General features: G+C 35.6%; 1 protein-coding gene across 1 annotated transcript in view; it reads right to left on the reverse strand.

Moving 5' to 3' along the window:
- The window catches only part of dhx33 (DEAH (Asp-Glu-Ala-His) box polypeptide 33), a 19451-nt gene extending 5328 nt beyond the window's left edge, over window positions 1-14123 (reverse strand). The window contains exons 1-9 of the mRNA XM_084115139.1: window positions 13762-14123; window positions 10776-10936; window positions 9042-9269; window positions 7002-7172; window positions 5980-6165; window positions 5782-5893; window positions 3409-3568; window positions 2245-2333; window positions 1330-1457 (exon numbers count right to left, since the gene is read on the reverse strand). Coding sequence (XP_083971265.1) covers window positions 1330-1457; window positions 2245-2333; window positions 3409-3568; window positions 5782-5893; window positions 5980-6165; window positions 7002-7172; window positions 9042-9269; window positions 10776-10936; window positions 13762-13969 — 1443 coding nt within the window. The 5' untranslated portion in view covers window positions 13970-14123. The remainder of the gene's footprint in view (window positions 1-1329; window positions 1458-2244; window positions 2334-3408; window positions 3569-5781; window positions 5894-5979; window positions 6166-7001; window positions 7173-9041; window positions 9270-10775; window positions 10937-13761) is intronic.
- Window positions 14124-14218: the final 95 nt, after the last annotated feature.

The following is a 14218-nucleotide window of genomic DNA, read 5'->3' on the forward strand; positions in this document are numbered from 1 at the left end:
GTTTAATATATCTGCTGTTCATATGTTCATTTATTAGTGTGTTATATGATTAGAATGTTGTCCCGGTTTTAAAATAAAGCACAGCAATGATATTTGAGAGTTTTCCTTTTCAGGAAAAGTATCGAAATCGCAATACTTGACTTGGTATCGGTATCGAAACAATAATTTTGGTATCGTGACAACACTAGTGATTTGACAGCATTACCCACCACGGTTCATTTTTACCCATATTTGGTGGGTGCTAATTTCAAACCCTGGTTATAAGGGTGTGGTTGGACCATCTAGCTCCACCCATTATGTCCAACAGGGGTGGAGCTGGACATCAAGCTCCACCCATTGTCTCTGCAGTCTCTCATAAAACTAGGTTCATGACACCCCTGCATAGGTCAGGTAAAATTCAATTTGGCGGGTTGGTGGGTGTTCATTTCAAACCCTGATTATGTCTGTATATATGTTATTCATTTTACATTTACATTTAATAATTTAGCAGAAGCTTTTATCCAAATGAGGAGAGCAATAGAATCAGACCAACAAGAGGGCAAAAGTATAAAAGTGCTGTAACAAGTCTCAGTTAGTCTAGCACAGAACACAGAGCAAGGTATTTTTTATTGAATTTATTTTTTATCAGAAAAAATAATATTATAGAATAAAAAAGGTAAGTGTTATATATATATAGCGCAGAGCAAAACAAAACTCAACGTTACGCTACGTCCTACGTCATACGCCAGCATCCATCTCCATGAACGCACGCCGACCGCCACCGGAAGCCAGTTATTTTCGTTTATAAAGTTTTAAATATATATATTTTTATGACAAAACTGCGCGGATTACCCTCAGAAGGCCTTCGCTTATCCCCCTGGAGACGGATGGATTACTTTTGTGAAGGATGCATGCACATTTTGGGACTTGAATGAGGTGGACCCCATTGCTTCACATTATAACCACTGGAAGATCGAAGACATTTTCTAAAATAACTGAAAATGTGTTCGTCTGAAAAAAGATTGACATATGCATCTCGAACGGCTTGAGGGTGAGTAAATCATGGCTTAAATATCATTTTTGGGCGAACTATCCCTTTAATATCCTAATGATTTTTGGCATGAAAGAAAAATCTATAATTTTGACCCATACAATGTATTGTTGGCTATTGCCACAAATATACCCGTGCGACTCGTGACTGGTTCTGTGATCCAGGGTCACATTAGTATTTTAATGCATTATCAAATCAAATAAAAAAATATTTAAAACTATATAGACAAAAAAAAAGAGAGACAAAAACAACAGAATCACTTTGCATTATCAAATTACAAGTGAATGAGTATTTCCTACTTTGGAGAAGCGAGGCTCTAGAGGGAAACAGGCCATCTTCTTGCCCAGGGGCGTTAATGACACCTGGTCATCTTTCCTCTCGACGGCCCCGAGGATACTGAGCTGATCCACAGCCGTCCGCATCGACTCTGCACACACCACAGGGAAAATATCTTTAACATAAACAATTGCACATGAAAGCTGATTGCAACCATTGAAAAAAATTGTTTATAGTGATTATCATCTATTAATTATTGAACATTTGTGTCGTTTTTTTTGTTTTTTGTTGTTGCGGTTTTTATAATAGCAACAACCTGGTGAAGGTAATATATTACAGCAAACTAGGGTTTGTGAGTTGAGGAAAATCTAAAAAATTAATATAAATAATTGTAAAATAAAAACAAATCTAAAATCAAGCAATAACTAAAAAAATTTTTTTTTTATTTGTGTACCTGAAAGTCATTAATGGAAATCAGAGAACTGTGAACATGTGAATGATTTGATAAATTATTGAAATATTAACTTAATTTTTTTTTTTTTTCAGTACATTACATACATTACACTAAGAATAAGATATGTTTACTTGAGAAGTAAAATTACTTGAGATATTAAGTCTTGTTTTGTAAAGCATTAATCAAAATGAAGTGAGTTTATGCTTAAAACAAGAACAAATATCTCCTAGTGGAATCTTAATTCAAATGGAAAACAAGATTATTATTATTTTTAACTTCATTGGCAGATTTTCATTTTCCTATTTTAAACTCAAACTCACTTCATTCTGATAAATTTTTCAGAAAACAAGACTTAATATCTCAAATAATTTTACTTCTCAAGTAAAAGTATCTTGATTCAAGAATGTTTAGATATTTCTTCCGGAAACGAGATAAAGGAAATCATTATTGCAGTGTCTGGTATAATATGTTGGAGAGTTCATACCAGGTGACGGTTTAGACATGAAGTCAAAGTTGAGGACATCAGGAACTCCCAGAGCGAGCAGCTGCAGAACGACACTGGCCAGATTACACCTGCAGAGTCATTAATACTCATTACTGAACACAGGCAGGATCTATGAAAGTACAGCTAGCTTGTCTTAGTATGCAGCTACATTCACACCGGACGCGGCGTTCTTGCATTTGAAACGACACTTTAAAAACAGTATTGCAGAAACTAAGAAAAAAATTAAATATTAAAAAAAAAAATTATTTTTTTAGATAAGAAGTATTTTTTTAAGAAAATAAGTATTGTTTTTAAAAAATAGTATAATATAGCATAGTATGATATATATTTATTTCGAAAAATAATATAGCATAATATAATATAATATATATATTTATCTTTTTTTAGGAAAAGAAGTATAATTTTTCTAAGAAAAAAAAGTATAGCTTTTTAGGAAAATTTGTATTAGAATTTGTATTTGTATTGTATTAGAAAATAAGTATCATTTGAAAAAAAAAATATAGCTTTATTAAAGAAAATAAGTATCATTGTATTTAAAAAAATAATTGTAGTATATTTAGGAAAATGAGTTACATTTAAGAAATTAAGGATCTTCTTTAAAGAAAATAACAATATTTTTTTCTAAGAAAAAAGTATAATTTTTAAATAAATAATTATTATTTTTAATGAAAATAAGTATTTTTTTCTAAATAAAGTATAATTTAAAAAGTATATGTATAGATTTTTCTATGAAAATAAGTATCATTTCAGAAAATAAGCATGTTCAAAGAAAATAAGTATTTTTTTAAAGAAAATAAGTCAATTGTTCTAAGAAAATAAGTATAATTTAAAAAAAAAAAAGTTTTTTGTTTTTAGGAAAATAAGTATTTCAGAAAATAAGCATTTTCAAAGAAAATAAGTATAATAAAAAATAAAAAATAAAGTTTTTTGTTTTTAGAAAAATAAGCATCATTGATTCTGACCAACAGGGAAATGCAACTCAGTACACAAAGGCTTCAACCTTTTTTTAAAAAAAATGTGCAAATGAAATGCAAGAACATGTCCCTGTGTGAACGGCAATAAATACTGTCAGATAATGTCTGTTTTATCACCACAACACAACTCCAGCTTTAGGAATCAGCACGTGATGCCAGGGCGCTGTACCTCTGTATCTCAGGCACGGTCATGTTGGCGAGGCTGTCGAACTCGTCTTCAGTGTAGAGACGGTAGCATGACCCGGCCTCTTCTCTGCCGGCTCGACCGGCCCGCTGCCACGCCTGGGCTTTAGACACTCGCTGCACCGCCAGCACCTCCAGACCACTCTCTGAGTCAGTACAGGTAATGTGTTATTTAACGTCAGATCACACAAACACCAGGACATCAGCAACACTCCTCAACAGGAATGCCTTGGACTTAAAGGGTTCGTTCAGCCAAACATGAAGATTCTGTCAGTAATTACTCATGTTGTTCCAACCCCGTAAGATTTTCGTTCATCTTCAGAACACAAATTAAGATATTTTTGATTAAATCTGAGAGCTGGATCACTCCTCCATAGGCTTCCAAGACATTATAACTTGCTGGCCCAGAAAATGTATTAAAGACATCGTTAATATAGTCCAAGTGACTACAGTGGCTCAATCTTAAGTTTATAAAGCCACTTTTCATTTCTTTCTCTCTGGGCTTCGAGTCTTTTCACGTAGTATAACTGCGCAGCGCATCTGTGTTGTACAGTGCTATGCATAAGTTTAGACACCCATGCTAAAGTTGACTAAAGAGAGGAATAAATAATCATCTTTTGGAAATTGAACTTAATGCCTTAATTTAATAAAATAGGAAAAATCCAACCTTTAAGGACACCAATTTTCTTTGTGAATGAATAATGTATCGTAAATAAATAAATGTTCTTCCATAAAATACAGGGTGCATAAGTCTGGACACCCCTATGTTAAATTCCCATAGAGGCAGGCAGATTTTTATTTTTAAAGGCCAGTTACTTCATGGATCCAGGATAATATGCATCCTGATAAAGTTCCCTTGGCCTTTGGAATTAAATATCGTAAATAAATAATTTTTCTTCCTTAAAATACAGGGTGCATAAGTCTGGACACTAAAAATAGCCCCACATCATCACATAGCCTTCACCATACCTAGAGATTGGCATGGTTTTATTTCAGTTAGCCTAATAGCTGCTTTGATTTGCATTGAGAGATGATCTTATGGAAAGTACCCCATGCCAATCTCTAGGTTTGGTGAAGGCTATGTGATGATGTGGGGCTATTTTTAGTGTCCAGACTTATGCACCCTGTATTTTAAGGAAGAAAAATTATTTATTTACGATACATTATTCATTTACAAAGAAAACTGGTGTCCTTAAAGGTTGGATTTTTCCTAATTTTTTAATTAAGGCATTGAGTTCAATTTCCAAAAGATGATTTTTTATTCCTCTTTTTAGTCAACTTTAGCATGGGTGTATTAACTTATGCATAGCACTGTATGTCACACGTAGGCTCACTATTGGCCGACGCTGGTCATGTGTGTGATGCGCGCTACGCTAAAACACTACGTGAAAAAACTCGAGGCCCAGAGAAAAAAAAATGAATAGTGGAATAAAGTTGTTATTTTTGGGTTTTTTTGCGCACAAAAAGTATTCTCGTCGCTTGATAAACTTAAGGTTGAGCCACTGTAGTCACTTGGACTATTTTAAACATTGTCTTTACTAACTTTCTGGCCCGGCAAGTTTCATTTACTATTTACTAAGCCTATGGAGGAGTGAGCCAGCTCTCAGATTTAATCAAAAATATCTTCATTTGTGTTCTGAAGATGAACGAAAGTCTTAAATGGTTGGAACAACATGACGGAGAGTAATTACTGACAGAATCTTCATTTTTGGGTGAACGAACCAAAACGAACAAAAATATCATGGGACGGAGGAGCTTCCTTTAAGAAAAGAAGTAACATTAAAAGACAAAAAATTGAGAAGTATTTTATCATTTAAAAAAAAAAAAGTTTAGTTTAGTTTTTTTAAAGAAAATAAGTATACATTTTTTAAAGACATAAATATTGTGTTATTTTATAAGAAACAAGTATAGTTTGCTTAAGAAAATAAATATTGTTTTATCATTTAAAAAATATATATTATTTTTTAATGAAAACAGGTATAATTTGTAAAGAAAATAAGTATATTTTTTAAAGAAATAAAAAAAATTTAAAACAATTTTTTTTAGAGAAAATAAATATTTTTTTAAAGAAAATAAAGTTTTACCATTTGTAAGTATTTTTAATGAAAACATGTCCTTGCACACTGAGTCCGAAATTTTCATGTGCGTTTTTTCGTATTTGTTATTCAGTGGCTCTGAAGTGTCAAAACACCTCAAAATGTTTGCTATGGATGCGAAAAATGCAGAAAATCGAACCTGATCCAATTTTTTTAATGATGGACAAAAGTTTTGAAGGCAGTGTGAAAGCAAACATGATTGACACAACATAATTTCGGACTCAGTGTGCAAGGACTTCAGAGAGGAGGCTTGAGCGTTTCACCTGGATTGTAGCGTTTGGCCTTCACCATCCCCGTGTCTATGACGTATTTGATGCCGGAGATGGTGATGGACGTTTCGGCGATGTTTGTGGAGAGAATCACTTTCCTGGATCCCTGTAACGGTCACAGAAAGGAGTGTGTGTGAGTGAGTGGAAGTGCAGGTTCAGCATCAGGTGTGTCGAAGCGTTTGGGGTCGTGACCTTTGGCGCGGGCTGAAAGACCCGGAGCTGTTGGGTGGGCGGCAGCGAGGCGTACAGGGGGACGACTGTCATTGGTGCACAGGTCTCAGGAAGGTGTTTCGATATGTCCCGACAGGTGCGCGCCAGCGCCTCAATCTCCTCCTGGCCCGTCATGAACACCAGGATATCATGGGACGGAGGAGCTTCCTTTAAGAAAAGAAGTAACATTAAAAGACATACATTTTATTTATTTATTTTTTAAGAAATAAGTTGCTTTTTTAATACTTTAGATACAAATTTGAAAATAAGCATCTTTTTTTTTTTAAAGACAAATATTGTGTTAAAAACAAGTATAGTTTTCTTAAGAAAATAAATATCGTTTTATCATAAAAAAGTGTTGTTTGTTAATGAAAACAAGTATAATTTGTACAGAAAATAAGTTTTTTTTTTTTTAAAGAAATAAATATTAGTTTTTTTTTACATGAGTATAATTTTTATAGAAAATAAATCATTTTTTAAAGAAAATAGTTTTACCACTTTTAAGTAGTTTTTTAAAATTAGTATAATTTTCTAAAGTAAAAAATAATATATATATATATATATATATAATATTTTTTACTTTAGAAAATGTTAAAACAGTATTTATTTTCAAAAAAATTAAGAATAAAATTAAGAAAATAAAAAACATTTTCTATAAAAATTATATTTATTCTAAACAATTATACTAATTTTAAAAAACTACTTAAAAGTGGTAAAACTATTTTCTTTGTACATATATATATATTTTTTTTTTTTAAGAAATTAAGTGTCATTTCTTAAAGAATTTTTTTTTTAAACAAGTATTGTTTTATTTTTATTTTAAACAAAACAAGCACCATTTTTCAAGAAACTAAATATCCTTTTTTGAATCCAGAACTGTATTTTACTCACTAACCATTTGAAGAAGCTAAAAAACCTGCTGTGAACGCAAACAATTCAGGGACAAGATGATACGGACACAAATCATACATTTGCCTCTTCTGTGTGTGTGTGTGTGGACTGACCTGGTGAATCTGAAAGATGGAGACCAGCGCTGCCTGGAGATAGTCGGACTGAGGCTGTTTGGTGTAGTAGATCTGAATGGGATGCTGTCGGCCCTCCAGATACAGAACGGGTGATTTATTGAAGTACTGAGAGAACAGATCCACGTCCATGGTGGCGGACATCACAAACACCTGCAGACACACAGCATCCATTCACTGACGCAGCAGAACGACAGAGCTGGTTTTCTGTCAGCCGAGTATGAGAATCAACACACAACCTAACAGCATATCTGCAGCGTAAAGCTGAATAAAGATGCTACACATAAACAATTAAGGACAATTCACTGCATCGACAGACGGCAACACACACTTCGTCTGGTTTTGTCGGATCAGTGTGTTGCAACTAGTCTGTTGGCGTCTATCGGAGCTTGTTTTCAGAATTAGAAAGTCTGAGAAGTGTTTATAGACCTTATTCCTGACGATCTTACTGATCTTACACTTCCGGTTTGGGGAACTTCCATTCAAAAGGGCTGAAACGAATCATTTCAAATCATAAGGTTGCCCTACAAATAAAGCTGACCGTCAGTTTGACTGGATGAGCTGTCAATTTTCCTTCATGATTTATTTTCAGACATCATGAGAATAACGTTATACTTGGTATTTTAACGTGACGTTATAACAAAGAATATTTATGGCAAGAGCTCTTTTCACTCGCTGCTTTCTTTTCCTCATGATTTATTTTATTTTTTCCCTTTGCAATCCGCTGTTAAAGTATGAAAAAGGACAACATATCCTGCACATCTGTGGTCTGTTCTCCCGAATTTAATTTACGATATATTCCATTAATAATTCACTGGAACGCACGAATAATCTCTCGTTATTCTCCTCAAATCCTCACGTCTCTTTCCAGGTTTGTTTTCACAGGTAAATGCAATTTATAATCAATCAAAATGACGGAAATCACTTTGAAATAGTATCATGTAATGCTGAAGTTAATGAACATTTTTGATTAAGGCAACATATGTTACATGATACAGATATTACTACGGTGATATTTAACCAAAGACTCGCGCTTTTGGGGTTGTTTGATGTGTTGAAAGAACCTTGTTGATGCTTTTACACTTTTAAATTTCCTTTTAATGTTCGAGGGTTGAAGGGTGAGTAGATTAATATCATCTCATTGTGACACTTTTTAAACGTATTGCGTTCATAGAGCGAGCGTTTCACTGATTGTTTACAGCTTAACGGAAGTTACACCCCATAATTCGCGCAAAGCGTCATGAGGCTGTAGGAATAAGGTGGATACTCATGGAATGTTCAGCATTCAAAAAGTAACAGACACTAATGACATCATGCATTCTAAATTTTGATTGGTCTATAGACCAATCAAAATTTAGAATGCATGATGTCATTAGTGTCTGTTACTTTTTGAATGCTGAACATTCCATGAGAGCTTTTCAAATTTAAATCCTACATTTCTTTTGTTTAAAAAGTCACTAGTTCATTAAAACATGGATGTTGAATGCAGTGTGGAGCGTGAGTCTTTTCTTCCACTTTAATACAAGTTATAAAACATGTATGAACATCAAAAGGTGTGTTGAAAGATACAGAAATGTATCATGTCTCAAATACTCTCTCAATCAGTGTTTCAACACGTCAATAAAACAGCTTGTGAACAATATGTCATGTAACATCAGGAAGGTTACCCAATGTTCAATTCATTAGTTATCAATTAATAAATACTGGAGAGGAGATTATTTACTGTTAATTATATATGCATGTTAAATAAATATCTCATGAATAATACAAGTGTTATTGAAAACTACAATTAGAGCTCTCTAATTGTAATTCTTACTAGTAACAATTCAATTGTAGAGCGCCGTAATTAAAAATGAATGGAAGTCAATGGAGACATATGACTAGTAAAAATTCATTTGTAGAGCTCTCAAATTTAATTCTTACTAGTAAAAATGCAATTACGACGAGTAACGTTGGGTACAATTTAAGCTAAAACGGCTTGCCATACTCTTTAAGAATCGGTCTGATTGTCTCGTCTCGTACCTTCAGAGGGATTTTGTTCTGTTCTGTGCGTTTGCGCTGGGCGGCCTTCACCACGCCGAACAGGACATCAGTGTGTACGGTGCGCTCGTGAGCCTCGTCCAGGATCACCACAGTGTAGCGCAGTAATAGCGGATCCCCGATCGCCTCTCGCAACAACATCCCGTCCGTCATGAACTTCAGCTTGGTCTCCGACGACGTGACGTCTTCAAAGCGCACCGTGTAGCCAACCTGAGGAACAACCGTGATGAAGAGGACACGTGTCGTCAGCAAACGTCCAATAGTCAAGTCACCTTTACTTCTACAGCAGCTTTACAGTGATGAACAGGACAATAACACATGCTTCATCAAATAAAGCAGCTCTAAAAACACAATCGTGTCATTATTCAGTTCAGTGTTGATTTAGTTCAGTTCAATAACTGTGTAAAGTTCATCAAAATTGAAATAAGTTCACTTATAAGCAGCTTTACAGAGCATACACTGGCGGTCTGGTTTGGACTGTAAAATTGTGTTTTGTCTATTGTAATATATTGAAATGTAATTTATTCCTGTGATCAAAGCTGAATTTTCAGCATCATTACTCCAGTCTTCAGTGTCACATGATCCTTCAGAAATCACTCTAATATGATGATTTACTGCTCCGGTAACATATACATGTTTATATCTTTGTGGAAACTGTGATACATTTTGTCCGGGATTCTTTGTTGAATAGAGAGTTCAAAAAGAACAGCATTTATTTTAATATAAATCTTTTAAATATTATAAATGTCTTTACTATCACTTTAATCAATTTCATGCATCCTTTTTGAATAAAAGTAATAAATTATATATATATATATATATATATATATATATATATATATTTTTTTTTTTTTTTTTTATATATAAAATAAAGTGTATCATGGTTTCCACAGAAATATGAGCAGCACAACTGTTTTCAACATTGATGATAATCAAAAATGTTTCTTAAGCAGAAAATCATCAAATGTGACCCTGGATCACAGAACCAGTCACGAGTCGCACGGGTATATCTGTGGCAATAGCCAACATGCCAAAAATCTTTAGGATATTAAGTAATGATCATGTTCCATGAAGATATTTTGTAAATTTCCTACCGTACATATATAAAACATTTATTTTTGTGAGTGAATTCAGCACAATCGTGAACATAAATGCACAACTTTAAAGGAGATTTTCTCAATGTTTCAATTTTTTTTGCACCCTCAGATTCCAGATTTTCAATAGTTGTATCTCGATCAAATATTGTCCTATCCTAACAAACCATACATCAATGGAAAACGTATTTATTTCAGATGATGTATATGATGTCAAAAAATGGACCCATGTGACTGATTTTGTGGTCCAGGGTCACATATGATTTGTGAAGGATCATGTGACACTGAAGACTGGAGTAATGACGCTGAAAATTCAGCTTTGATCACAGGAATAAATTTCACTTTACTATATATTCACATAGAAAACAGCTAATTTAAATTGTAATAATATTTCACAATTTTACTGTTTTTACTGTATTTTTCATTAATCAAAAAGCAGCCTTGGTGAGTAGAAGAAACTTCATTCAAAAACATTTTAAAAAATCTGAATTATTCCAAGCTTTTGACACCCAGTGTAATAGTGTCATTATTCAATAATAAATTGTGTAATAACAATCAAATTCATTTAGGATGATGCAAATAGAGAACGTGGGCTTTACTTGAATAACGAATGAAAACGCACCAGTTTTCCCAGCTGAACTCTCTTTTCCTCGGCCACTCTTCCAGCCAGAGATATGGCAGCCACCCGGCGGGGTTGAGTGATGGCGATGACGCCCTGCCGCCCGATGCCCGCCTCATACAGGTACTGCGGTATCTGCGTGGTTTTACCTGAGCCCGTCTCACCTGCAACAGGAAAGCATCATGTGTGCACTTCTTTTGCTAAAATAGTGAGGATCACATTTCCAAAAAAATATCCTCGCAAATACAGAAAAATGGCAACTTGAGTGTGGCGTTTAGTAAATAAGAACTGCCAAAATGCTCCTGTAAGGTTTAGGAAGTTTCCATTTCTGCATTTGGCAGATGCTTTTATCCAAAGCAACATACCCTGCGTTGAAAGTTTACATTTTATTATATGTATGAAAAATGAAATAAACATTAAACTTATTTTATTGTTCGTGCATTCCCTGAGAATCGAACCCATGACTTTGGTGTTGCTCTACTGTTTAAGCTACAGGAGATAAACATACAGTGAGGAAAATAAGTATTTGAACACCCTGCTATTTTGCAAGTTCTCCCACTTAGAAATCATGGAGGGGTCTGAAATTGTCATCGTAGGTGCATGTCCACTGTGAGAGACATAATCTTAAAAAAAAAATCCAGAAATCACAATGTATGATTTTTTTACTATTTATTTGTATGATACAGCTGCAAATAAGTATTTGAACACCTGAGAAAATCAATGTTAATATTTGGTACAGTAGCCTTTGTTTGCAATTACAGAGGTCAAACGTTTCCTGTAGTTTTTCACCAGGTTTGCACACACTGCAGGAGGGATTTTGGCCCACTCCTCCACACAGATCTTCTCTAGATCAGTCAGGTTTCTGGGCTGTCGCTGAGAAACACGGAGTTTGAGCTCCCTCCAAAGATTCTCTATTGGGTTTAGGTCTGGAGACTGGCTAGGCCACGCCAGAACCTTGATATGCTTCTTACAGAGCCACTCCTTGGTTATCCTGGCTGTGTGCTTCGGGTCATTATCATGTTGGAAGACCCAGCCTCGACCCATCTTCAATGCTCTAACTGAGGGAAGGAGGTTGTTCCCCAAAATCTCGCAATACATGGCCCCGGTCATCCTCTCCTTAATACAGTGCAGTCGCCCTGTCCCATGTGCAGAAAAACACCCCCAAAGCATGATGCTACCACCCCCATGCTTCACAGTAGGGATGGTGTTCTTGGGATGGTACTCATCATTCTTCTTCCTCCAAACACGTTTAGTGGAATTATGACCAAAAAGTTCTATTTTGGTCTCATCTGACCACATGACTTTCTTCCATGACTCCTCTGGATCATCCAAATGGTCATTGGCAAACTTAAGACGGGCCTTGACATGTGCTGGTTTAAGCAGGGGAACCTTCCGTGCCATGCATGATTTCAAACCATGACGTCTTAGTGTATTACCAACAGTAACCTTGGAAACGGTGGTCCCAGCTCTTTTCAGGTCATTGACCAGCTCCTCCCGTGTAGTTCTGGGCTGATTTCTCACCTTTCTTAGGATCATTGAGACCCCACGAAGTGAGATCTTGCATGGAGCCCCAGTCCGAGGGAGATTGACAGTCATGTTTAGCTTCTTCCATTTTCTAATTATTGCTCCAACAGTGGACCTTTTTTCACCAAGCTGCTTGGCAATTTCCCCGTAGCCCTTTCCAGCCTTGTGGAGGTGTACAATTTTGTCTCTAGTGTCTTTGGACAGCTCTTTGGTCTTGGCCATGTTAGTAGTTGGATTCTTACTGATTGTATGAGGTGGACAGGTGTCTTTATGCAGCTAACGACCTCAAACAGGTGCATCTAATTTAGGATAATAAATGGAGTGGAGGTGGACATTTTAAAGGCAGACTAACAGGTCTTTGAGGGTCAGAATTCTAGCTGATAGACAGGTGTTCAAATACTTATTTGCAGCTGTATCATACAAATAAATAGTTAAAAAAATCATATATTGTGATTTCTGGATTTTTTTTTTTAGATTATGTCTCTCACAGTGGACATGCACCTACGATGACAATTTCAGACCCCTCCATGATTTCCAAGTGGGAGAACTTGCAAAATAGCAGGGTGTTCAAATACTTATTTTCCTCACTGTATGTGCATTATGTACAGTTTGTTTCATGTGAAAAACCTGCAGAACACGTTAAAACAATGTGGTTTTCAACATTAAGAATGCTACGATAAACTGCAACTTCATAGGAAATGTCCCTTTCAAAATGTATTGTGGTGGAACTTTAGTAATACCATTGTACTTTGATATATACTGTATTGAGCTATAGAATAATTACAGCTGATGCAACACACGTCAAATAATATATGGTATTACCATGGTACTTGTATAATGCATGGTATTACTAATGGTACATGTCCAAAAATCCACGGTGTTACCATGGTACATGTCCAAAATTCATAGTAATACCACGGTAGATTTGCAAAATGCATGGTATTACCATGGTGCATGTCCAAAATGCATGCTTTTACATTGGTAAATGTCCAAAATGCATGGTATTACCATGGTACGTGTACAAAATGCATGGTATTACTATGGTACATGTCCAAAATGCATGGTATTACCATGGTGCATGTCCAAAATGCATGCTTTTACATTGGTAAATATCCAAAATGCATGATATTACAATGGTACATATACAAAAACATTGTATATTTCTTCTGTTGTATTTATTTGTCGATTTTGTTTGTAATTAGTCTTTGTTCCTATTGCATTGATGACTGTTTGTGTAATTTTGAGGACCTTTTCCTTACATTAGTTAACCTAGTATTAGTTTTTGATGAAGCATCGATAATAATTGTGAAATTTCACCATTTGAAATTACCAGCCCAATGTCCAAGAAGTAGTAGTGTATTGTCACAATACACGTAAAACATGCATAGCATTACCACGGTGCCAAGGTATTACCATGCTATACTTTGAGAATACTGTCAGCTTACAGACCCATATGAAGTCTTACCGATGAACACAGCATTGTGCAGTTGTCGGAGTTGGTTGATGACTTGTGTTCTGCTCGGGTAGATGGGCAACTGTCTCCGCTGCGCGTCCACGCTGACGGGCGCGTGTCCCGCTCTGGGCAACAGCATGCCGGGCTTCTTATCCAGGCGGAAGAAGGGAGAGCCCGGCTTAAATCTCTTCGCCGGAGGAGGGTCGGGGTCGTGGGGCATGATCTGCAGGAGACGCGCAGCACTGTGAATCCGTCTCACTCACCGAGAAGGGCTGATAAAGAAAGAAAGAAGTAAGACGGACAGCAGAGGAGTCTCGCGCTGCAGTTGTTTACATCATCCGTGTGTTCATGTGGCTCTGCTGGCGGCGCGCACTGATGACGTCGCTGCGCCTCATGGTGCATCTCTCACAATTATTTTCATGTTTATTTTTCTTTATCATGACATGTGCCTCCTTATGTGGTTAAGGAT

This window comes from Abramis brama, assembly GCF_963993115.1.
Source record: "Abramis brama genome assembly, chromosome: 5".
NCBI lineage: Eukaryota > Metazoa > Chordata > Actinopteri > Cypriniformes > Leuciscidae > Abramis > Abramis brama.